At 34.9% G+C, this 24,864-nt stretch overlaps 5 protein-coding genes across 6 annotated transcripts; 3 read left to right on the plus strand and 2 right to left on the minus strand.

The window, feature by feature from the left end:
* The first annotated feature begins 1,930 nt into the window (after window positions 1-1,930).
* Window positions 1,931-4,872, plus strand: LOC149742387 (uncharacterized). Its single transcript, XM_089892853.1, has 5 exons — window positions 1,931-2,116; window positions 2,190-2,276; window positions 2,559-2,656; window positions 3,152-3,247; window positions 3,385-4,872. Exons 1-5 carry the CDS (start codon window positions 2,063-2,065, stop codon window positions 4,541-4,543), a joined length of 1,494 nt encoding a protein of 497 aa, XP_089748979.1. The 5' UTR covers window positions 1,931-2,062; the 3' UTR covers window positions 4,544-4,872.
* A 1,005-nt stretch (window positions 4,873-5,877) lies between these two features.
* Window positions 5,878-14,343, plus strand: LOC149742388 (calsyntenin-1-like). The gene is made up of 18 exons (XM_089892925.1): window positions 5,878-6,026; window positions 6,332-6,454; window positions 6,801-7,035; window positions 7,164-7,378; window positions 7,525-7,677; window positions 8,159-8,359; window positions 8,472-8,579; window positions 8,745-8,945; window positions 9,240-9,367; window positions 10,143-10,305; window positions 11,161-11,306; window positions 11,494-11,633; window positions 11,989-12,197; window positions 12,289-12,438; window positions 12,505-12,650; window positions 12,852-13,011; window positions 13,162-13,391; window positions 13,870-14,343. The coding sequence occupies exons 1-18, from the start codon at window positions 5,951-5,953 to the stop codon at window positions 14,005-14,007; spliced, it is 2,922 nt and encodes a 973-aa protein (XP_089749051.1). The 5' UTR covers window positions 5,878-5,950; the 3' UTR covers window positions 14,008-14,343.
* Window positions 14,344-15,860: 1,517 nt separating this feature from the next.
* LOC149742389 (uncharacterized) lies at window positions 15,861-19,589 on the plus strand. 2 transcript variants are annotated; one of them, XM_089892193.1, is made up of 5 exons: window positions 15,861-16,874; window positions 16,935-16,981; window positions 17,212-17,388; window positions 17,473-17,557; window positions 19,450-19,589. In XM_089892193.1, exons 1-4 carry the CDS (start codon window positions 16,007-16,009, stop codon window positions 17,551-17,553), a joined length of 1,173 nt encoding a protein of 390 aa, XP_089748319.1. In that variant the 5' UTR covers window positions 15,861-16,006; the 3' UTR covers window positions 17,554-17,557; window positions 19,450-19,589. The 2 variants fall into 2 exon arrangements, with proteins under 2 accessions (XP_089748319.1, XP_089748310.1); XM_089892184.1 differs by lacking the exon at window positions 19,450-19,589 and having other exon boundaries at window positions 17,473-17,695.
* Window positions 17,688-19,309, minus strand: LOC149742390 (uncharacterized). Its single transcript, XM_089892215.1, has 5 exons — window positions 19,039-19,309; window positions 18,769-18,933; window positions 18,307-18,444; window positions 18,088-18,228; window positions 17,688-18,015 (listed from the first exon to the last, which is right to left on the minus strand). Exons 1-5 carry the CDS (start codon window positions 19,245-19,247, stop codon window positions 17,775-17,777), a joined length of 894 nt encoding a protein of 297 aa, XP_089748341.1. The 5' UTR covers window positions 19,248-19,309; the 3' UTR covers window positions 17,688-17,774.
* Window positions 19,590-19,904: 315 nt separating the features above from the next.
* Window positions 19,905-22,519, minus strand: LOC149742391 (uncharacterized). The gene is made up of 3 exons (XM_089892204.1): window positions 22,201-22,519; window positions 21,281-21,458; window positions 19,905-20,819 (listed from the first exon to the last, which is right to left on the minus strand). The coding sequence occupies exons 1-3, from the start codon at window positions 22,428-22,430 to the stop codon at window positions 20,322-20,324; spliced, it is 906 nt and encodes a 301-aa protein (XP_089748330.1). The 5' UTR covers window positions 22,431-22,519; the 3' UTR covers window positions 19,905-20,321.
* Window positions 22,520-24,864: the final 2,345 nt, after the last annotated feature.

Raw genomic sequence — 24,864 nt, forward strand, 5'->3', positions numbered from 1 at the left:
TGCGTATATTCAATATACAGCAAAATCAAAAAATCTGAGATAATTATTTTAAACTTAATATGTAGCAATGTAGGGCTACATATTGTATTGGACGATTTAAAAGAGCGCGAGGTATTTGCCATATTTGATGTTAGATTCGCGTTTGCGTTTCTTATACTAGCAAGAGCGCAGGCGGTTACATCATCCATTTCCTTTATGGTGCAGCCTTTTTCATTGTACTGGGCGAGAGATTCTCTTCTTTATGCCCAATCATTGTGTGGCAGTCAGACAGGTCAAAGTGGAATATATTATATAGACTACCTAGTACACACTACACAGGTCTGTTATGCTTCCTTGTACAGTATACACTAAAAGTACAGTAGAATAGTTCCTTATTTTGTCAAGTTGTTCAGGGTCAGCTAGTTTTCTATCTAGTTTAGGCATTTTAACTGGTTTGTTTGCCAAGTCAGTAATTAATTGGCTGAACGTAAAGACACATTTTAGTTACTACTACATCGATTCGTTACATCGACTGTCAACGCCAACGGGCGTTTAAATGAAGGAGACTTGTGTATTATAATTTTATTATCAACCAGTCTTGTCAGTGGTTTAAACAAAGCAGTGTATGACGTAAGATTTCTAAACAAAAATAAAAAAGATGCAAATCATATTACCCTGTACCAGAGTCCGTATACGGACTCTGCCCTGTACCATTTAGCTACGCTATATTATGGTCAATTTGGGATGTTTTAAATGTTACGTTAGTCTGTGCATTGAGTAGTTATCGATTGGTAGTGTAGCTCCAGTATAAGAGTAACACAATTTCATTAATTATTTTAGTTAGTGTCATCTTTGTTGGCATAATAACAAACCAAACATGGACAAAGAAACCAAAGATAAACAGATCACGTGTTTGCTTAACTTTTCAATGCAAGTTAGCATGAAGTTGGTAGCTGCATTAGCTCGGCGTATGTCATTATCTTACCGTGTTTGACATTTGTCCAGCTTGCCGCAGGGATTATATAGTAGTTTACCAGGTATGTTTAGTTGTTAACTCTTGCTACATTTGCTTGTTTGTACTCGCTCTAATTGAAATTATAACTAATAGAATGGAGAATCCACAAAAATATGTATACCCATCACTTTCACCCTATTTATATGTTCTTTTGTCGACATATGTAGTGAGATTTATTCTAATATTGTTATTATTAAATGGTTATTAAACAATGTCCGAAAGTAAACTCAGCAAACAGTTTAAAACTAACACTTGGGTTTAATTCCTGATTCATTGGTTTACCGGATTCCAAGCTTGTTGAAAGTTTAATCTAAAGGCCCTAGTTACTGTCCTAGATTACGAATTCGCTTCCCCTTGTTTTGTTATTGTTGTGAAGTACCACGCTGAACGATCGCTTTTTGTGACGTCACGATGACGTAAATGTCCAGTCGATAACAGTTAACGGAATGTAGGCTTATCACAAATATGCTTTCGCAAACAGCATTGTAAATTTTTTATGGACATATTATTATGTACAAAATGTTGACCAGCCTTTAAATTGTGGGTTAGTAGACCACTAAAACAGTTGTAACAGAACAGATTAGGGCAAAGGTTAAACAGACTGTTGGGTGTCGTCGTGTAATGTGTACAATCTTACACTTGCCCACCATATGTTCTGTATGGTCACGGGTAGTAGCAAATTTACTGAGAAAATTATTACTCCCAATTTTTTTTTAAGCAAGCCGCCTGTTTGTTTACTTTTGGTCAGTCTTATTTTCTCTACTGCCGACTTCCTGCAGCTGATAATACAGATGTAATGCGATAAACAATATATGGTACGGACTTTTTCCAACTTCCTTGAAACGTTTCGATTAGGGCGCAAGTTGGTAAATGTGAATGAAAAAGGCGCTAAGGTCGAAATAAAAAAGCAAGGATTAGGATTTGTTGTATCATGCTATGATAAACGTGTCGTTTACATTGGCGTGACGAAGCGCGGAAGCGGTATTACCAACTTTAAAACTTCGTTGGATTGATTTTGCTTTTATACAACAGATCTTGCTAGGAAACAATTAATTAGGTTTTGCAGCAATGATTAACATAATGGACAAGCATCATGGTAATATATCTCCTGATGAACAAAAGGTAAAACATGGTTGTTTTTTGTATGAAACGTGGTAAGTCCTGATATTTTCTTATAAACATTTTTATTTAACAGGAGTACATCCATGTTCAAGTATCCAACCCCACCATTCACAACACGCACGACGAAGGCAGATTCACCACTTACCAAGTTACACTAAAAGTAAGACGGATGTTATATAAGCATACAGTATATTTCTTTAAATTTGTGTATTTGTAATAAAATCATTTATTAAACATAAGTAAGAATTTTGAACTATCCCGTCTTACCCTGTGTGTTTTCGAATCTGTAAAGTTACATTTAGTGTCCTGACATCCTATTCTACTACATACAAAACTTCGGTTAACGTTAACCAGGCATTGTAGCAGGGTTTAGCTTTCAACACGTATTAAAATATTATTCATGATAGGGTAATTTGAAACAACAAAGTGTCTCTTGTTTCAGACAAACAGTTTGTCATTCGGCTTAAAGTATTCAGTTGTTGATCGACGATACTCAGATTTCACTTGGCTACGTCGTGCTTTGGCTCGTACATGTGACGTGTAAGTTAATATCTTTATTTAGCACAAAGACTTTATATTATGTCAGCAATTCAGGACGTTGCGCAACAGGAATGCCGATCCATTATTGTTGCATTGCAAATTTTAAATAGCTTCTCTACCAGGATCCGAATTTATAAAAATCGTAAAACTACATCGTAAAATATCAACAAATAATGACGAATAGTTTTGTAACACATCGACGTGTCAACATGGTGTAGTGTTCGTTAGTTCTATATTTATTATCACCTGTTTGACCTAGCCAATGTTCCCGAGTGTGTTGTTTGTGCGACCTTTGGTTTCAAGCGACCCTATTCAGGGCCGTGAGCATCATGTATTAAGTGCAACCACATGAAGCTAAAATATACGCGGTTTATATTTATATAAATAAAAATCTATTGAATACAATTTTTGCCCGCATATAAAATTAAAAAAAATTCCCTTGGTGGCAAACCACACATTGAGCATAACTTTAAAATGAATTCATATTATTAACAGAAAACCACCAAGTTTGCCATTTCCTGGAATCATCGGGACGTTTAGAAAGCGTTATCTCGAAGAAAGGCAACAAATTCTAACCGATTTTTTACAGAAGTGAGTAATTGCAGCCTTTTAACTGATTAGGTGTTATCCTATGTAGCTTATTAAACAAATAGAAAAGGCTTATACACCTTATTTTATCAATGTTATACCACTGTACCTCTTGTCTTATGTAAACATACATTGTTTAGGGTTGTGCGACAAATAGTGTTTCTTTCTAACACTGCCCTCCACTTGTTCCTGCAAACACGACTGGGGAAAAAGGAAATGGATGCGATGCTTAAAGATGCTCGTAGAAGAGGATGCATGGACTGCATCAGAAAAGCAGTGTCTTTGTACGGAGCCGTCCACCCTTATGTTTCGGACACGCAACCTCCTGAAATCATTTCAGAATCTCTTTCCACTTGTTCAGTAGGAAGTTGTCAAGAATATTCGGACAGCGATGAGTTTAACTCAAGTTTCTGCAGCACTAACAACGACCGGGTAATCGGTCACAAAAATAATACTAAGTTAGACGAAAATGACTGGGTAATCGTCTGTACAACACCATCCGAGGAAGATCTGCAGAACAAACATTTGATTGAGTCTACAGCATACACAAACGTTACTTGGTTGTCCCCACGCGGCATCGATAACTTGGGAGGAAGGAAAGAACTTGACCTTAAACGTCGGATTCAATCTGATCAAATTGACATTTCGTCAAGGAACTATAGTGGTGTCGACATAACTCAGTCTAACAGCTTAGGAACGTTGACCAACTGTCAAAGTAGACTAGACGCTTTTCCGAGGTCGTCATCCGAAAACGCACTGCATAATAAACTCAACCGGCATTCTACCCGCAGATCAAGAGCAAACAATCCAAAAGTGGTTAACACTGATATCCCGACAGATTGTTTATCCTCCCCGCCTCAAGAAAACGCCACCAAAGACAACAGTTTAAATTCCACTCCAGAGGAAACTTTCCAACATTGCCGAACATCGAACACAAACTTGGTAGGAAACAATTTAACCGAAGTCCAAATTCATTATTCAAGTGATGATGAAAATCAAACTGCTGATCCTGTACATAATTTGGATCCAATCAGCGAACCTGTAAAGAACGACCAGCCTGATTCAGCCCAGTCTGAGGTTAAAGCATTCATAAATAAAGAATCAAAAGCCGCGAAAAGGCAAATCAGTTCGAAAGTTTTTCGAAGTTTCTCCGCACCAAAGCAACACAGACAATCCACGTATTTTCCTCGTACCAGTTCTCTGGATTCGTGTCTGGGAAACCGCTCACAGTGTATAAAAGTTACCGAACCAAAGCTTTTTGGTACAGATGGTCGATATAAACACCAGATTCTAGTTTAGCTGATATCGATGAATGAATTATCGTTTAATATTCGTTTTGTTGTAATTCTTTTAAGTGATTTATCATTTAGTCCGCTTTCAATTTTTAAACTTACAACATAGTTTATATAAGTCAGCACGTCTATTTTATTTTTCAAAGCAATATTAGTTACAAGATCATCTATTTATTATAATCGGCATATAATAGCTTTTCGGAGCAGCAGCAATGTGCTTCATTGTTAATTTTTAAAATAATCGTTTACATATTGTTGGGGGATTTACAGTTTTGTTAAATTGTTTGATTTAATAAAACAAACTTTTCAAAAATTGTAAATTGCATTTAAATTAAGTCATTTTCCGTCTCTGTTTATCAAGACCTGTGACTAATAACACAGTCGCATGTTATATGGATACAGTATCCTGGAGGTATGGTCAAATAGCCACCAGGCACCATTATACAAATTTAACACAAGTACTTACTTTACCGTAATTTCTTCCAACCGTCTGGTCACTTGCGGAATGTCCAAATTATCAGCCTAAACATAAAAAATAAAACACAAAAATACAATCACTCACAAAATGACATTCGGGGTAACGCAGCTGGCACAAGGTATATTAACCCCCGTGTTTTAACTATACTGTCATTCTCCGGCCACGCGAGAATAAAGCAATTTACATTCATCCTTCTTTAAACGTGGGCGGATGGAAAAGCATCGAGCTTCCAACATCTCTGTAATCAGCTTTGACGTGCACTTTATAAAGTCGAGATAATACCGTCAAATAATCCGGTAACATTATTTGTCTATCCATTAAATGGGGGATCATAAAAAGAAAATTAAAAAAGTCTCGTCTGACTAAGTGTCCCGTCTTCCCCCACCCTACTCTACTCTAGCACAAAATACCATATTTCTTGATCGTGTTTAAAACAATCCCCGCCATTTTATATTCACGGTGCTACGGTTATAAAATTATGGCAATATTCGTTATTTACTACCGAATGAAAGAATATAAAAGAGACTAAAAACATGCCCCATCTTACCCCACTCTACTGAATAATGTTAAACCAGAGTGGTTAAACTTTTAATAATTCAGACGTCGTTAGTGGGCGCAAATGTTTAGCGTCTGTGGTGACGAACAGGGCGCAAAAAGTAAAGTCTGTGTGTTTCTCATTTGCAACAGACGCATGTAAGATGTAGTAACGTTAGTTACTTTTGAACGTATCGCATAACTATAGATTTGGTTCCTTAGATTTGAGAGTTTCAGTGCAAAGTATTGAACATGTTGAGACTAAAGTTTGTACTGCTTACAAGCTAAATAAATACCAGGATAAATAATAACCTTATAATAATCTTTACCTTTGTTAAATTTATTTTGTGTCTAATTTATTTAGCTTTAGTTCGTAATTATTTGTTATTCAGTTGTTGCAACATGAATCTAAGACAATATACCATTGGTCTGATTATCTTATGTTCGGTATTATGTGGAAGTTCTTCCAAACATAAGAGTAAGTTTCAACGAATGCCTAATTTAAACATTAAATATTTATACTCAGTATTCACGTGATCAAATTATCTTTAATGCCTTATATAGTAAATTTTGGGTGGATTGTATCACATTAATAAAGCACACCCCGGTAATCAAGTTGTATCATCACGACATCACATCCACTGATCCACAGAATTACCAACAAAGGACAATATCTCACTAATGAATGAAGTTTTCAGCTTTTACAAACCCGCTAATGTTTTGATGTCCTGTAACCAGAATTTATGATTTATTCTTGTAGAAACAATTATTTTATTTCGACAGGTCAAAATCGTCATCGTCCTAAAATGGAAGGCCAGTTTTTTGGATCAATTGCTGAAGACACTTATGTGGTTGAGATTCATCCACCTCTTGTTGCAATTGACAAAGATGCTCCAAGAGTTCCAGGTTTATTTCTTTGACATTTTTAAATCGTTGATTCTCAAACCTTGGTTTATAGATCAAAAGTGGTTTACCAATTAATTAATTGCGCTTAAAAGCCATATTTTTTAGCGACGGTCTCTTCCACACATTCCACATCACCTTTTATAATGTGTTTTACCAATTGTCATTCTTTTTTTTCATTTTCTTTTGGGGGTGAGAGTAAGGTCTTTGCTATCGTTTTTTAAGGAATGCATACAAATTATGTTATGTTAAACTGTTTGAGTCAATGACTGGTTGTTAAAAATTAATTATTTTTATTGTGTGTATGCAAAAAGTGTGTAGGATCTTAATAACACAACTTTAATACAAGGTCTTATTTGTGAATATCGTTTACACAACTTGCCTGAGAACAATGGAGAAGAAATTCCATTCATGGTTAATGTGGTTGACCGGCGTACTGGGGATGGTGAAATTGTTTTGAAACCAAACTGGAATTTCCTTGATTGCGAAAATCGAACTGAATATTCATATTTGATATCGGCGCATGATTGTGGTGTTGGTCAGACTAGTGAAGGGAATTACAAATCTCAACGTAGCTCAACCAAGTAATTGTATTTTTATTTTTTTAATAAATATTCTTGTTAATTTGTGTTGTTTTGCATTGATAGCTAAATGTATAAAATACAGGTTTTTTACAAATAGTAAACATCAGTTTATTAATTTTAATTTTTAGATCTAAGATTGTCATTGCTGTGAAAGATGTTAATGAATATGAACCACAATTTTCAACAAGCAACTATTCTCTTGTGACTGAGGGTGATATTCCTGGTGGTCAACCCTTAATTAATGTGGAAGCATTAGACAAGGACTGTTCTCCTAAGTTTAGTGATATTTGTCACTATGAGTTAATTGGTGAACATGCAAATTTATTCTCTATTTCCAAAAACGGTTAGTAATGTTGTGATTCCAAATCCTCTAAAATGAATTATAATTTTATAACAAGTTTATAACCTCTTGAATGTCAACAAACTGTGTAGTGTAGTATTTAATACAAAAATATAATTGTTCCTTAGTATTTTTTTGTTTTATTTCAGGAGTCTTACACACACAGCAAGTAATTGGTGCTACAAGTTCTCCAAAATTAGTAGAAGTATCTGTGGTTGCGTATGATTGTGGAGGTAGAAAGTCTGTTGTTCCATCAACAATATCTATTTTAATCAATCCAGTGTGTGAAGCACAATGGACTGGTAAGACTTTGATTTTGTGGTTAAACTTTTTAAATTTTTATCGCTAAATTACCCCAATATTTTGTAAATGTAAATACAATAATAAGCATTTGTTGTTTGAATATCCATGTTTCTGTGCCTAGTACCCTATAAATAAATGTCCATGAATGAAAAGGTAGAAGGGTAAAAATAACAGAAATATGTTAAAATGCCTCCCATGCATTATTTAAGCTTCTACAGCCCCCACAATCACAAGGCAGCAATACTGGATCAATAAGCCATTTTGTAAAATTATATTATTGATTTCATAGCACCATACACAGTTATATGAATGCTGTTCTACAAATGTATGACGTATTTACTTTTGTCAAAACTGACTGTGTTTGTCTTAACAAATATGTTAAAACTAAAACCAATATGATTTAATGTTGAGTTTGAACATGTGGAGTAAATAAACCAAGGAAAATTCTAACATATTGTTTAACCATTGTTTTACAAACAGGTTTTGAAAAACGTGTTGAAGTGTCGCCCAATGTAGCGGGTGTGGTTCCACTTATTATCAATCCAACCCTTACAACATGTTTGCCACAATCTAATGTGATTTCCATTGAAGTAACTGTTAGTATGGACATTAATGACGTTGAAAAGATAACCGGATGTGACAGAAATACTTACTTCTTACATGAGGAGAGCAATCTATGTGGTAAACCCTGATATATATGTGTTGTTTTACTTTATTTATTTTCATGTTTTTAAATTATTCAAAACCAGATTCTAATTAAATGTGTACAAGTCCAAATTTTATATTTTTACAGATGAATCGGACAGAAAACTGATTGAACTTTTGCCAAGCACAACTGTGTCTGAAGAAGATATGATTCAGCCTAACATTAACAATGGAGTTCAACCTGTTATAAAGGCAAGTCTAGACGATGCACTTAACTGTCTGCTGTGGTTTTCAACTTGGCTGGGTTTTATAAATCTGTTGTCACATTGTAAACCAGGCGTAAGAGATTTTTCGTTCTCTAAACGCACTGTTAATGTTTTTTCACTTTGTGTAAATATTTTATACTGTTGCTTGTAGAAAGTTGAAAACAACTCGGAGAGGATTTATGAATTCGACGGAAGCACACAGGCGGTTTTAGTGACAAATAATCAACTACTCGAGTCTCTAAACAACCTTAATCTTTCCTCAACTTTCTCCATTTCATTTAAAATGTTCCTCGATCCCACAAGTAACATGACAGGAAATAGAAAGGCAACTATCTTGTGCAAATCCGATAGTGCAGGTGCTTTAAAACAAATATATGATTGTATTATTGTTTAGGCACAGTGTATAACCGGACTGGTTGTTAAAGTAATCAATGAAATGTGGCCTAAATCCCAGGTCCTGGACAGAAACCTCACCCACATGGAATAGAATGATTAAGCACTATCTATGTTTTAGGTTACTGATAAATCTTACACAATTCCACACATAAGTACCATTTATATCACTTTTAAGTACCCATGTCAAGTTATGTCATGTTTTATAGTTTTGTATCCATGGTTAAAGGTCCAATACAAAAGGTTTTTAAATGCAGGTTTAAGTAGGCATCACTTCTCGGTTTATGTTGAACATTGTCGGGTTATGGTGTTGCTAAGACAAGAAGAAGGTTCACATGGTGTGCTAAAACCAGCAGAATGGCATTGGAAGCTTACTAATAAAAACGTGAGTTTTATATTTTATTTTATTTTGTCCTATATCATCTATACCATTAACTTCTTAAGGACAACATACGTTTGTTACATAACTGGTAATTGCATTTCCAACTTGATTCACCTTTTTGTGAAGCAATTTGCTGTCTTGCTTATTTATTATTCATCGATCTAACTTCGTACTCCACGTTGTATTCTAAAGCACACGATTTTTTTCTTAATTTAAAATGTCAGCACAACGTTTCTTTCAAAGAACTTACCTTAGAAAAGATAAATTGAAGCCAATTCGAAGTTCATTTATTATTTATTCTTCTCAATATTTCCCTTTTGAGCATTGGTCAGAATACAATACATAGTTGTATTGATTAATGTTAAAATGCACATAGCAAACTGTGTAGACCACTCTCATTAGCATACATTGAAAGAACGTTGACAGATGAAATATATTGATTTTTGTTCTAAACTGGTAATTATATTTCGATCCCAATATTTCTGCCTTAGGAACACTCTAATGAAATGCAACAAGTTCGTAAGGTTAGCTAGTGGGGCGGCACCGATTCAACTATACAAGTATAAACACATGTACAATATTATTAAAAATATGTATACTTTACAATAACTTTATATAGCCTTACGCCTCATAGCATACGTCTTTTAACTGAAAATTGCGTAAGTTAAAATGAAACTTTAGGCATATATGTCTTGGTGAGATTAATACATAAGATATATGTGTTTTTGCCTCGCGAGTCACGTTTGCTTTCACTTGTTATATTTGTGTTTTATTTCAGGGCTGTAAAGGGATTTGGTATGACATTCTTATCAACGTCGACTTTCCTAATGTTACATTGATTGCAAACGGTGAACAACTCATTCCATACTTAATAGCAGACGACTATCCACTTCATTCAACACCCCACCCACCACAATGGGTTATTGGAGCTGCATATGAAGGTAGTTCATAATAAACCCATATTCCATACTCTGTACATTGGTCGGCCGCAATGGCCACGAGTTATGTGTTTTTATTATATACGGGTTGTGTCGTTACGCGTCCTTTGGTTTTATTCGTAGTTTAACTAGAAAATATTTAAATATAAATGTCTCGTTGTTTCTGCTAGGCATAGCGAGCAAGCGACTTACCACCCATTAAAATTATTTACATTTTTTAAGCGTGTTTTAACGACTGTATTTTCGTTTTTCAATTTTTCAATCTGCGGTACCGTAATTAAAGAGATAAATAAAAGTTTTTATATTTTTAATAATATTATAATTTATTTAAATGGTATGTTCCATTTTAATTGTACCCAAAAAGTTAGAAATTTATTTTTTTTCGTCATTCGTCGCACAACTATTGTTTATTTTGTTACTTGAGCCGTTAGCTTTTTAGTACGAACTAATGCACGGACTGTGCAAACCAGTGGCCTGGGATTAAACGTCTTTAATGGCGAATAATCATATCATGCTTGTCGAACATGTGAGTCTTGTGATGAAAAGCCTTGTAAGGCTTATGTAATTCGTACGCATGGGATTAGGTCATTGCGAGATTACGATGATTATGTTAATCACACCAGAAATCTATTACAGTCTCAACTAAACGCAACAACATATTTTAAATTTAAAGCAGTTTTGGGTTAAATATTTTGGCTTTATATTTAAGATGATTAAATAGAAAGTTATTATTTTGCCGCACTTTTACCACATATAAGTTTAACCTTTCATGCGTTTTACCATATTTTTCATTAACAATAAAGTCACAGTATAATTATTAGCATATTAATTTATAAATGTTCTGGTTGCTTACCCAAGGTCGCACATCAAGTGTTACTCAGTTCTTTCATGGAAAATTATCAAATATCATGATTTATGTTGGAAAGATGGAAAACACACAAGTGTTCATGTGTGCAAACAGGTGCAAGGAAGGAATTAAATCCAATGATAAAGGACAGCGTGAAGTAAGATTTACTATGAATCAAATAATTAAACAAATCTGTAACATCCGGTTATTTATATAACATTGTTGAAATTATTGAATTTATGTAAAAAACTTATGCTTTTAATTTTGATAAGTATTGAAAGATTCTAATTCCTGTACTACTTTCTCAATGCAGAAATAATTACCAAATGTAAATTTATTTTAAGTTTGAAAGAGGATCCACGTTCACTGTAGCTGCTAATACAGAGGATGACATCATCAGCAAGATCAAATCTTTGGTGTATTTTAATGAGGAACAATTTCCAAAGCCAGGGGAACGAAAGATGAATATTGAAACTAGTTTGAGGTAGTTTTAGGTTTATACTTTACTTGGTTGTTGGGTGTGTTGCATTTTTAAAATAAACCGTATTTATTGTTTATATATATTGTTCAAGGGTAAAATGGGACAACATTAGCACTTAAATTCGCACTTAAAACTTAAATTCCATATTTCCTGATCGTAATTTGAACATTTATCATCACTCTTCTAAAATTCACTTTAATATCACTCTTTCTAAATTCGCAAGAATACAGCTTTAAAATACTGAACGTTTTTTGTGTACAGCTAACTCGGACGAGAAAAAAGAATAAAAACATGTCCTGTATCTTACCCCACGCCACTATAGTTGCTTTTCTTTTGCAGTAACTCAATTATTTTTCAGCTGTTCCGACAACACATCGATGTGTCCCACCGTCCCAACCTTCCAAATGTACGTTATGGTTCTTCCCATGGAAGACCCGGTGATAACCATAACTGGTTATGGAAGTATCGCCAGAGCAGGATCCGATCTTTTAAAAACGTCAACCGGTGTACTTTTGTTTAAGGAGATTACAGTGATGACGAAAGTGTCTAACAACCCACAAACCACAGGTAATTTTATTAACAGCAACATTACATGGATGATCTTTCGTTCTCTTTACGCATTACATTGTTGAATCTAACGCTTATTGTAAATCACTAGACATGCCAATAGAGCAAAACCTCGATCGTTGTGAAATAAAGCAAACCCGTAAAGACGAAGGATTTGGGAAGTTTAAAGTTCGTGCCCGTCATTTGATGAGGAAAAGAAAAATGTATTTGGAGAAGCTAAGTGACGGAATTGCCATACAAGGTATTTTATATTTATGTCATAACTCTTATTCTATTGTACAACTCATTGTTAAAATATTTTATTAAGGTGCGCAAAGCCTGGCCATTTACGAGCAAGTTCTGCGTAGCATTATCTACAGGAACGAACGCGCGCTTTTCTGCAAAGAAATAACGTTCACCCTCGCTTGTTCTGGACTTGGAGGCCGTTTCCATAGCAACGTTTACCACCTGACAGTAAGTTTAAATTAATTATGAAGTGGGAGACTGTCTTGTTTATAGACGTCGGGCGTGGTGCGGTGGAACGCGTGACTGTGTTATGCAATATTTATAACTATTACGTCATCATCAGTCTGGATCTATGAAGTCAAATTATGAAACTATGAATTTGGTTTAACCTTAAATGATATTTCCTAACCTGCTGTTGTTTTTCTACAGCTAACAGTCTTACATACAAATGTTCGATTAACACCATACCACGAACCGACATCAAGCACCAACACAGTGTTGCTCAAACAAGATATGCCGATTTTACCGGCAGCACTTGTGGCTACAGATACAAAAGATGTGGGAACATTGGAAAGTGAAGACAGTGACGGTGAGAAACAGAACTTAAAATAGAAAGTAAATAAAATCGAATTAGAAACAAGCTAAATATAGAGATTCGCTTGTACAAGAAAATCTCAATCAGTTGCATATTTATTATTACATGTCCCGCATTGCTTGTGTATATTTCCTGTGTTTTTAGCAGGTAAAACTTCCGTAACAACTCTTGTGCTTGCAATCGGCGGTTGTCTTGTCTTGGTTGGCCTGTTGATTGTCCCAGCCATGCTACACACTCAGTTAAGTGGAAGCAAACCTATTGATGCGGACAATGATCACGAAGTTGCGTCGTTGGACGAGATAGGGAAAGAAATAAACGATGGGGATTTAGATTGGGATGACTCGGCCATGACTATAACTGTCAACCCTCTAGAGGTATGAAGTAATAAAATGCTAATTTAAAATCAATTTCCAAACATGCTTTACTGCTTGGGTTTAATTTAGAAAGTAAAACATTAGTTGTTTTATTTCCTAATTTCACAACTACAGATTAACTAATTTTCCAAAAGTTTATCATAGTAAAATGGATCAATTCGGTCGTTAAAGTATTCGTTTTGTTTTCTACACTTAAGAATCTCCTAGGCCCAATAGGCAAAGATGTTTTAATTGTTTAAGTATGGTAGGTTGGGGTAGGATGGGACATGTTTTCATTCTTTTTTTTTCTATACCATTTGGTAGTAAACAACGAATATTTGCAGAATTGTATAACCGTAGGTCCGCGATTTTAAAAGGGCGTTGTTGATTGTTTAAAATACGATCGGGAAATTTGTGATTTGGGTGATAACGGTATCCCATCTTACCCCACAGTACCATAGTTGCAATGTACAGTATTTAAAACTCGTTTTTCATTCAGGATGAAAATAATCAACAACTCAGTGAAGATGATTTCTCAGAGTTGGAGGAAGATGTCGTGATGGTTGGCATAGCAACCTCGAAAAAAGAAAATCCTCAACGACGAAATGCGGAAGATTTTTATGAATGGGATAACTAAGTATTATTTTATTTATGGATCGTGAATGGTGTATGTATATTACCAAATGCTCTTCTGTCTCGATGTAAATCGCAATGCTTTATTATCACTTTGCACGTTTCTTTTGATCGCCACTAGTTTGTCACAGTATATATAGTGACACATAGTCAAACCTTCAATGAATATTTCATTCCCCTATCATATATCAGTTAAGAAAATCACTCAAGACATCCCGATGGTCCCATGTTATTGCGTAGTATTTTTGTTGTTAAGTATATTTTATATTGAATCGATTTTCGTCTATTTTTGAATTACAGCAGGTTGTCGAAACCGCCATTGCCAGATATTGACACTGACCACGATGCAGTATTTCACTTTGTTTTTGCCACACACACGCCATGTACATCGCAGTGTTAAAATTCTGTTGTGTTGCTTACATCTGTAGTAGAATCGTTTACACAAAAATAATAAACATTGTTTGTGACGACACCTTATTGTTATATATCGACCACCAACATAACTTAGCTCTTATCACATAGTGCTCGCATCTTATTATTTTGGGTAAGTTAAATGGCATTTTAAAGGTTTAGTATTTTATCGGAAGTTTAATTTTCTCTCAACAAATTATAAAACCATATGCCCACGACTCCCGTAAACCGTTGTTACTTGTTTAAAACACGACCACAATATTTATATATTAAATACTAAAGGTGTCCCATCCTCCCCCTCCCTACTATATATGCCCTGACCGTGTTTTAAACAATTAACTACGGTTTAATTTTCAACTACTGAAAAATCGCGTAAAAAAAAACGCTACAGATAAGATTCGGCCACTGAATTTTGACCCATTCTAGTTTCTAAACTATATAAGAAAACGCAAATTATTTCGGATTTTGTATGTATAATAAATGCTACTTCTTTGTAAATAAATATAAAAACTAGTAGAACTTTATTAAAAAAAAAACTATAAAACTGCAATGTTGTGAAAGACCGGACAAGCTCTTTGTCATATAAACTTAATATATATATATCTTTAAAACGATATTTGTTGTTATTTATTCCTTATTAAAGCCGTATTACCGCTGCCTATTTTCATCATGTTTACATCTTAGTTTTTTTCACAAAACTAATACTAGATTTATAAGACAAAATCAAACTGTACGAAATGTTTCGGTCTATTAAACTAAGATACTATATTGATCGGGCAAATTCTTTCGCCAAAAAAATTGAAAAAATTAAAACTATTCTGCAGTATAAATAGTTTATATTTACACATTTCCGTGTCACAAGCACTTCAACGCTTAACTGGCTATAAGATAAACCAAAGCCTGTCAAAATAGCAATTTCTTCTCCCCAAATAAAAGTTTTGTCCACCATAGGCGCAACGCGAATTACCATGGCTACTATTCAAGCTTTTTCACCAATTCACTCACGAACTTATAACGCGGTACTTGAATACTCGTTGAGTGCTGCGCTCAATCACTACTTACGCTCATTTTGTTCGTAATTTTTTGTACTGATTAGGTGCTTCGACTTAGTGAAACTAGTGAAGTGTATATTGGCGTAAAACTTGTTCGTGCTAATGGTAATGAAATCGTAACACATCTGCATGACAGCTATATTGATACTCATACCCACTTATACAGCTCAGAAGCCGATTGTCATTCCAGCATAACAATATGACTTTATAATCTAAAACAATATGCGAGTTTACTTTTAAAAAGCAACTGTCATTTAAGATAGTTTAGATTCGATAGGAAGTGAAATATAAGATTTAAACTGCCAAGGGGATTCTAGAATACAGAAACTGCAGTTATAGCAATCATTTTCGATAACTTCTCTTAACTAACTAACTAACTAACTAACATAAAATGTGAACATTTTCAGAATAGGTAACACGGGGGTCTATAGTTTGTGAAGTGTCCCAATTTTATGTTAGTGGATCCAAACTCCGGTAGGCTATCGAATATGGCAGCTATAATTTTTGTATTCTAGGATCAGCTTGGTTCCATTAAACTCCATGGTTTCATATTCACATTTGAATCCGTTGTTAGACCGAAGTTTAAACAGGACTCATTTTGAGGAATACGGTATTCAAAAACTACACAACAACACTGAAACTCGTGCAAAGCATGATACGTTTAGCTTAACTAGTAATTTACGCCCGCAATTAATCAAAGACCTTAGAAACATGCGTCTCCAGCACGAAGAAATAAACATACCTACCAAATTGGAACCTAACCATGAAACAAAATTAAAAAATGAAAACACAAGAAGAAAAACAAAATCAAGAAAGCGAAAGACAAAATCAAGAAGAAAAAGCAAATCAGCCTCAACAAAACATAAACACACACCTTTCTTAAGCGACTTGGAAGATTCCAAAGCTCCAAAACAATCATGTTTCGCTGTATATTCTTCAAAATCAACAACTGATTCACAAAAGACAAAAATATTCTTGGAGACAAATAACGGAGATTATTTGAAGCCAACCAAAGTTTCGCTTGTGCCTAAATCTAGTGTTAAGAAACCATATGTTCTGCCATTAAAAGTTAAGGAGAAATCAAGACTAACTCTTCCACCAACTTCAAATGCTCTCCTTAAAAATCCTGTTCTATCACTCCCAGATACATACAAGCAGTCTGACGTGACACGAATCGTAAACCGTAACAATGACACCAATAATGAACCTTGGTCAAACCAAAGTCCTCGGCCGGGAAACCAAAGTCCTCGGCCAACTCGCTTCCCGTCTGCCCAGTTAGCCAGAGGAAAGGAAACTATCGTACTTCCACCTTCACCATTTACAGCGAAGTCATTTCAGGCAAACAGTAAAATAAATATGACTGCACAGGTATACTCTCCACAAAAGCAAGCAACTCACTGCACAGCAGGTAAAATGTTTGCTGCAAATGCGCATATAGACATAAACCAATAATTTTGATTCGTCGTAGGATTTGCTTCAAGATTGACGCATAGCGAAATGGCAAAGATTACTAAGGTACGTTAATATAGTGTGCACATGTAATTAGTAATATTGTTAATTAAACTCCTGGTTTTAAAGCTTTTAATGGGACAAGAAAAGAGAATGAAAACATGTCCCATCTTACCCCACTTCACCCTACTATATATATATAGTAGGATGAAGGGTAGATGGAACGTCTTCGATGTATATGTACCATATTCGGTTAATTCACACGAATCAATGAACTAAAGGTCTCACTGTTTTAGAGGGAAAGCAATTTAAGTGACCGATTAAAACTGATTCACTACTATGGAAACGACTATCACGTGATCACCCAGCGTGAAGAACAACTAAAAAGAAAAGCAAACGCAATTAAACAACAAGAGTGTCGCAGAACTATGCATGAAGTTAATGAGAAGCAAAAACATGAACAAAGAAAAAAGGTAAACCCTCCCTATGTTTTGCCCCACGACTCATTGCAGTAATCGGAGTAATACAATATCAAATGCTATTTCCATTTGTTTCAGATATACGCATTAAACGAACTTATGGCTGCACTGGAGCAGGAAAACTTCAGAAAATTTTGTGAAACTTTAGACTCAAGTTGATACGGTATGCCATATACGAATTTGCTAATGTTTTTCATAACTGACATGGTTTGTGTTACCAATACAATACACCACTTTAATTATTTGACTATTTGTACAACATGTATACTTGTTTGAATAAATACCAGATAAAATAGGAGAATAAATCTTTATTTCGTACAAAATAGTCACAACTGGTCACGGTAAAACAACACCTAGCGATCAAAATAACGCAGTCAATCTCAAATCTTCTTACACTGCTCCATGTCGAATTTACTTGTAAAGAGAGATGCCAATGAAAATGACGTATGTTGTGACGTAGAATTCCGCGGACACATAGGATTAGCTTCAATGTTTTCGTCTTCTAGTGTACACTGTCCGGCTTGCTTTGCCACTAGTGTTTTAACATGAACAGCATCGCACATTTCATGTCGTTGATAAAAATGAAATATCACAAGGTCTGACTTGTAGTTATTGACGGTTCTGGTACAAAAAGTTTTCCAGTTACCCGGCAAAGTCTTTGCAACATTTAATGCGATACGTATAATGACCTACTTGTTTTCCGATCTTTCTACACCATGCTGGTTGAAACTTTGCAAAATGGTGATATTGCAGATTCCATTATCAGATTCGGAAGGTAAACGCTTCATGATGTAACAGTACTCATCCTCAAAATCGTAGTCTTCAGCGTTCACACTAAAGTCACATATTTAGTTTTTAAACAGCAGCGTACATAGCATTATACGAAAATCAAATTAAATAAAATATACGGACTTTGAATGCGCTTGGTGAAACGTAGTGTTCGAATCTGCTAGGCACATTTGGGACCAACCATCGTTAAGAAAACACATAGCAGTGTAAACCGTGTCTTCGCTTTCTTGCGTGGAGCGAAGAATCGAACAGATTTCCAATCTGCGATAAAGAAACTTTTCTACTAAATAAATTCGCAAAATATAAATAAACAGCATGATATGCACAACGTTGTATATTCCAACAAAAATACACTGTGATAGGATAGACCTTTTTAAAGAAATTAGCATCTATATACATATATCTATATATCTATATACAGCATCATCTATATACATATATACATATTTCCTAATCGTGTTTCAAACAAGTAACAAACGCTCTTTTAGAGCCGCTACTAAATAGAACGAGAAAAAAACGAAAACATTCCTTATCTTACCCCATCATCCTATAAGTATACTGAAATGAATCATTATAAAACTTAACCTGTCAGTAGAATTATGTTGGTTTCGTAAAGAATCATTCGCTGATGTAGTTTCCAATGCCATAGTGATAGGGACGCTGAGTTGGCGGACTTTGTTATTTTTGCGGACGGTTGGTGCCAAAGCTGGAGTAGGCACACTTAATGGACACACCTCCGATAGGCTAAACCTGTAATTTGCGTGATTAACTTCCAAACATTTATAAAATGAGCGGGTTAATAAAACAGTCAGAGTATTTTTCTTTTTTACTTAAATTAAGTATATTAGGACTTACGTTTTAAGTTCTGGTTTCGCGTCTTGTTCAATTGGTTTGCACTGCTCGGCCAATTTGCAAACTTCCCAAGGTGAGACTTTCACGACAGTGAGGGCTGTAGAGCCAGTTGTGTTCGCCCACAGTGGCTCGTATTTGAAGCACACATCTGACTCCGTGGTTGTGATGACAACCAAATAAAACAAGAATAAAAGCTTCACTAGAATCTTCATGTTAACAGTATATTATCAGCAAGTCTGTAAATCACATTTTTATAGGATTTTTTAATTACATAACAACCAAATACGCATGGTAAGTGATGAAATTATTAATATTTTTCATCTAAATACATTAGTTATTACGTAACAATTCTTATCCTTTAAGTATAAATATTTAATAGCAGCACGTTGTATAACTAAGATATTTAAAGTTTAGGTATCTTCGGTAAAACTGCACTCTTTCTGCTGCCTACTTCAAAACCGAACGCCCAACTGCGAACCTTACAGCGGATTGCGCATTTTAAGAAACTAGAACACGAGGTTTCATGCAGTCAACCAAACACGCCACACAATAAAGCTAATAATTGCCCCCCGCTGCGAAGTAACGATTGTACCAAAAAGCTTGCTGTTGCTTTCAATTAGGCGGCTGGAATGTTAATTTTTTTTGCCTCTAAAATAAGCCTTCGACTGAATGTAAATACAGCACAACAAGCGTTCTACTTAACCGCGGCATCTTTGTATTAACAGTTAACTGATTTGTTTGTACTGGTTGTTGTTGAAAAAGTAACTACTTGTGTATACAAGAACGTAATATATATCTGTTACATTTTCCGTTTGAGTCATCATGTTTGTTGTATTTCGATTTGCGTAATTATAAACATCAACATAATATGTACGTATGTGTGTTGTATTAATAATAACAAACAAATAAATAACATAATAAACATGTTTATCCACCATACTCTTGTCATGTATGGTATCTGTACAAAATTCTAAAACAACAGACGGTAATTTATTATCGAATCTACAGCATAAATATCATAACGCGGCGCGATGAAAAACCAAAAAGATAAAATATATGTAGTAAGACGATAACATTTATATAAGAGAGTAATATACGCAGATGGTAAATAGTAAAACGAGTAAACAAAATATCTGATTGACGTTTGCTTGTAGTTGTAGTATCAATGCATAATAAAAACACATGGCTCATAATACGTTATTGGATTTAAAAGACAATCTTGTTTAAAATGTGTAATAAACAATGGATAACCGTGTCTTTGTATCAACAAATGAGAAGTAAACTAATTAAACCGACGTACTTTCGCTTTTTACAGTTCTATCATAACTAAATAACCGTGGCAATGTTAAAATCGGTGTAGCTTTTAATAGACCTTGATTACGTACGGTGCTGGTTGAACAACAGCTGGTAGATTGCAGCGTGGAAGAGGTTGCAGGCAATCGACTTGGTTCGCCTTTGTTTAAGTTGCATCTTAAAGTTGTACTACAGTGGCGTGAAACAGGTTCTGATACTCTACTTGGAACTGCTATAGAGTCAATTATATCTTCTATGTCATTGGTCGTTGAGTTTACATTTGTCGCGATATTTACGCGTGTTGGTCGGTCGTTGGTGTTGTACATAGGAGGTGGAACGCTTTCATCTATATTTTCTGAGCTCACAGAATCTGTTGGTTGCCTTGTTAAATGATCTGCACTATTGGACGTTGAAGTCTGACCCTGTGATTGTGATGATTGCATCACATGAACCTCGTTCATAAATCCAAGGTTCACGATTCCGTTCATGACCTGAAAAGAATAAATCGTATTTATATATTTATTCAAGTGTTTCTGTGTTACCATATTCATCATGCAATAATGCAATGACTTCCTACATGTTATTATACAGGTAATGGGCCTACTCTAAATTAAGCAAGAACATTGTACAGCGACGTGACCCGAGCGTTATGTTTTTCGAGCGGATAGCAGCGTTCAAAAAGCAAAATAATACCGGGCTTAATGCTACCGCCTCTGTGGGTGTGTTCTGTTTGCAAAACACCAAACGGTGGAAGCTTCAACGCAATGATCAGTAAAGGGTCGTCCAAAAACGCAATACAGAAAAGAGTAAACAAAACATCAGCTACAAAAGTTGACAAATAACAATCACTCGTTCCTAATTCACGTGTGGGTTATTTATATTTATGAACTTAATTCAAAATATGGGTCAACCAATACAGAAATCGAGGGGGAAACTGTGGTCCACAAGTTACCTGATAATATGTAGGTAACGAGTCTTCTTCAATGTTGGCCAGCACCTGGTTATAACTTGGTGGATTATCTGTATATTGACTAACAGTGTTCACACGTCGGGATGTTTCAGATTCATCGTTATTTCGTTGACGGGATAAAGTTGATGACCATCTTTTGCGAACCAATTTCAGTACAATTCTAAATAAAAATATATATTTTATATATAGTAAATCTATATAGATTCCTGTGGAGTAAGATGGGACACCTTTAGCACATTATATTCAAATATTCAGATTCGTTTTAAATATTTAACAATGGTCTATGGGAGTCGTGAAGATACGGTTTTATATTTTTAGGGGGTGTTTTTTATAGTACCAAATAGGACGAGAAAATAAAATAAAAGGGTCCCATCTTTCCCACCTCTACTATATAGTAAAGTGGGGTTAGATGAGACACCATGGTTTGTTCGCTTTTCTTGTTCTATTTGGTAATAAACAAAGAATAGAGAAATTGATAACTGTATCCTTACGATTCTAAAAAAACGTTGGTAATTGTTGTGAACACTATTAGAAAATATGGAAATCGGGAGCTAGAATCTCATCTTTTTTACCTAATAGTACTAAATCTTGTTTTTGTAATGTATATGTACATATATATATATATATATATATATATATATATAACAGTAAAATTTGAAACATTGTCGCTGTTACGAGTGTATACTTTGCCATTGTTGCTGTTAATTTAACGCAACTATTTTTTAGGTTTACTAATTACTAATTGTGGGCACGTATATGAAATAATGATGTTTTTTGATGTTCAATGCAACCTATGGTAAAGTAAATATAAATGGCTCTTTTAGTTATATTATTAAAAATGATGCAATATTAGTATAAGTTATTCGATTTAAAATCACAGTAGTAATAATTTATCAACGTACCTATGCAACACGACGCTGATTGCAATCAACATAAATATTCCAAGAATAAGAAGAATGGGAAAGAGAATTCTGAAAGCTGATGTAGGCGGTCTCATTTCATCGCCTCCGTCAGAATCAAAGTCTATCGGTATTAAAGCGGTTGTTGAATCAAACGAAGCTGTGGTTCGCTGGTTGTTCCGGAACTGCTCGAGATAACATTCGAACGTTGTACAAGCAATTTCAGCACTCATGCCTTTTCTTTTTTATCAAGTTAAAATCGCAAAAAAAACAGTTTACTTTCGGCCAAGGTGTATCTGAAAAGATATAATACCATTGTTTAACTCATGCTTATATCATTTCATGGAATCAAATGTTGTTATGTAGAAGGAGTACTTGCGTGTGAAAGGTGATGTAATGACGATTCATTGTTTTTATAATTAAGCAAACATTTAGTTCCCGAGTCATCGTGTAATTTGTCAAGATGATTTGTTCTTCACTTAGCCAACCATGGTTCCTATATTATAACAACAATGGAAGGCACTTACATGGTTGAAAATTAACACGCTGACCTTACCAGCACTTTAGAAAACAGTCTTGTAAAATCAGTACAAGGGTTTTTGCGCATTTAAAGGACCGTATATAGCAGGATATTTTGCACGAGTTGACAACGCTCAAAATGCTTTACATCTGATTCTGAACGTACGCATAACATTTATTAGTAAAATAGTTGCCTCTAATAAACTCAGCTATTTTAGAGAAGCGTATTAAAATGCATATGCAATGTTTAAAGAACGTACATTCTAATCGTATCTGTAACCTCCATAAATACTAAGCATCATCGTAACAGCTGGAAAGCGGTATAGCCGCACCAATGACGTCGACACAACTGTAACAGTTCGATCACACAATTTAACGAAGATCACAGGCGGACGTGAAAAACAAACGTTAAACTGCGATTGCTGAGACTTTGAATTCTGATTCTTCGTCCTTAACATCGACACAATTACAAAGTGTCGACCGAGTTCCCTTCGCGGCTGACGCAACCCGTATTTTTAATGTTCCTCAATCTTATTACGCTAATCCAGAGTGTAGTTTTAAATGTCAATACTTGAATAACAAGACTAATTTCTGTAATATCCTAATACAGTTTGATTTTACTATGAAAATATAAATGCTGATCGTCGCGGTTGCGCCGCCAGAAGCTACGGTCACGTGACACTTGCTCGCTCGCGTTTTCATGCAGCACGTTGTGCATTTTGGTGCAACAAAAGGAACAACTGTGTTTACTTATTGTACGACTAACCTATAAACCAATGAAACCTGGTTTCAATCTTAAGTTGATCGTAATATAAACATAAAGATCAAAATCTGCAACTCAATGTACAGTAGACTAATTGGCAAAGCTTCGTAGACGATGTAAACAACTAACAGCTGACTAAGATAGATGTCCATTTTTGCTGTGGTGAGCATTCGTATGAAAACAGCAGATCATATACTATACCCATATTATCGAATGTTCCAGTCTTATAAGAATGACAGATTACATTTTCTCAAGGGTGATAATCATTAACAATATTATAATAGAGAAATAAAATTACTGATGCCAAATTATACCAAGTGGTTGGGTAGAAATCCCAACGAATTCACACCATTAAGTTTCGAATCAAGATTTAATACAATAATAAGATAGCCATAACTTGACGACCAGTTTCCCAAAATAACGTCATTGATTATCCCTACTTGATTGGCACCTCTGATTCCTTTATCGTTCACTGATTTTCTACATAGAGCAAGATAATTTCGTCTTAATAAATAGCAATATAGTGGGTAAGATAGATACTGTGAGCATATAGTATACTATATTACGCATGCGTGCCATTTAACAGCATTTTATTAGAGGCGTATTATAGGGTTGCGGTTAGATACTTCTTTTAAATATTCTTTGTTTGCTACCAAATGATGAGATAAAAGAGAATGAAACCATTTTACCCCAACCAAATATATGTTCTTCGTAGAAAATTTTACAAAGAAAACTTTTTTACTACGCATTTATGTTTATTTGGAATACAAACTAACCACAAATAACCATCGTTTACAAACGTTGTTGTAAATCAACAATCACAGCATGACATGCTAAAAGATTTTTGCAGATTTAGTACAAAGATAATACAAAGTTTCTGATTTTGCAATATATAATCAATTTTAATAGCCTATAACTAAAACTAACACTACTTTTATAGAACCTGTATCTACAAATGTTTCTCCCTGTAGTAAAATAAGCATTCGATTTCGTTTATATAACTCAGCATTACTCTGAATCTGACTTAACGCGAACCGAATCCATCTGTTATCAAAGCCAACTGTCCCTTCTTTGAATCGTCGCGCTATTTTTATGAGCGTCGAAAGAAGTCTACGCAGCATGATACCCTCCTATGGTTTATGGGTTGTGGTAGCTGATGAGCTGCAATGCAGGCGCTCGCCCAACAAAGGTGCGATTTCCGATCATACGTTATTGTCACTTTGTTAAATACTGTTCTATATCCTACCATTGTGTTAACGCGCGACCGGAATATATAGTAGTGCCTATTTCTCATAACAATCCCTGAGTTATTTGCACACACTACCATACATAAAAATTGCTACATTTACGCAATATTTACTGGTACTCCTGAATACATGAATGTT

This window comes from Ciona robusta, chromosome 1 (assembly GCF_009617815.1).
Source record: "Ciona robusta chromosome 1, ASM961781v2".
NCBI lineage: Eukaryota > Metazoa > Chordata > Ascidiacea > Phlebobranchia > Cionidae > Ciona > Ciona robusta.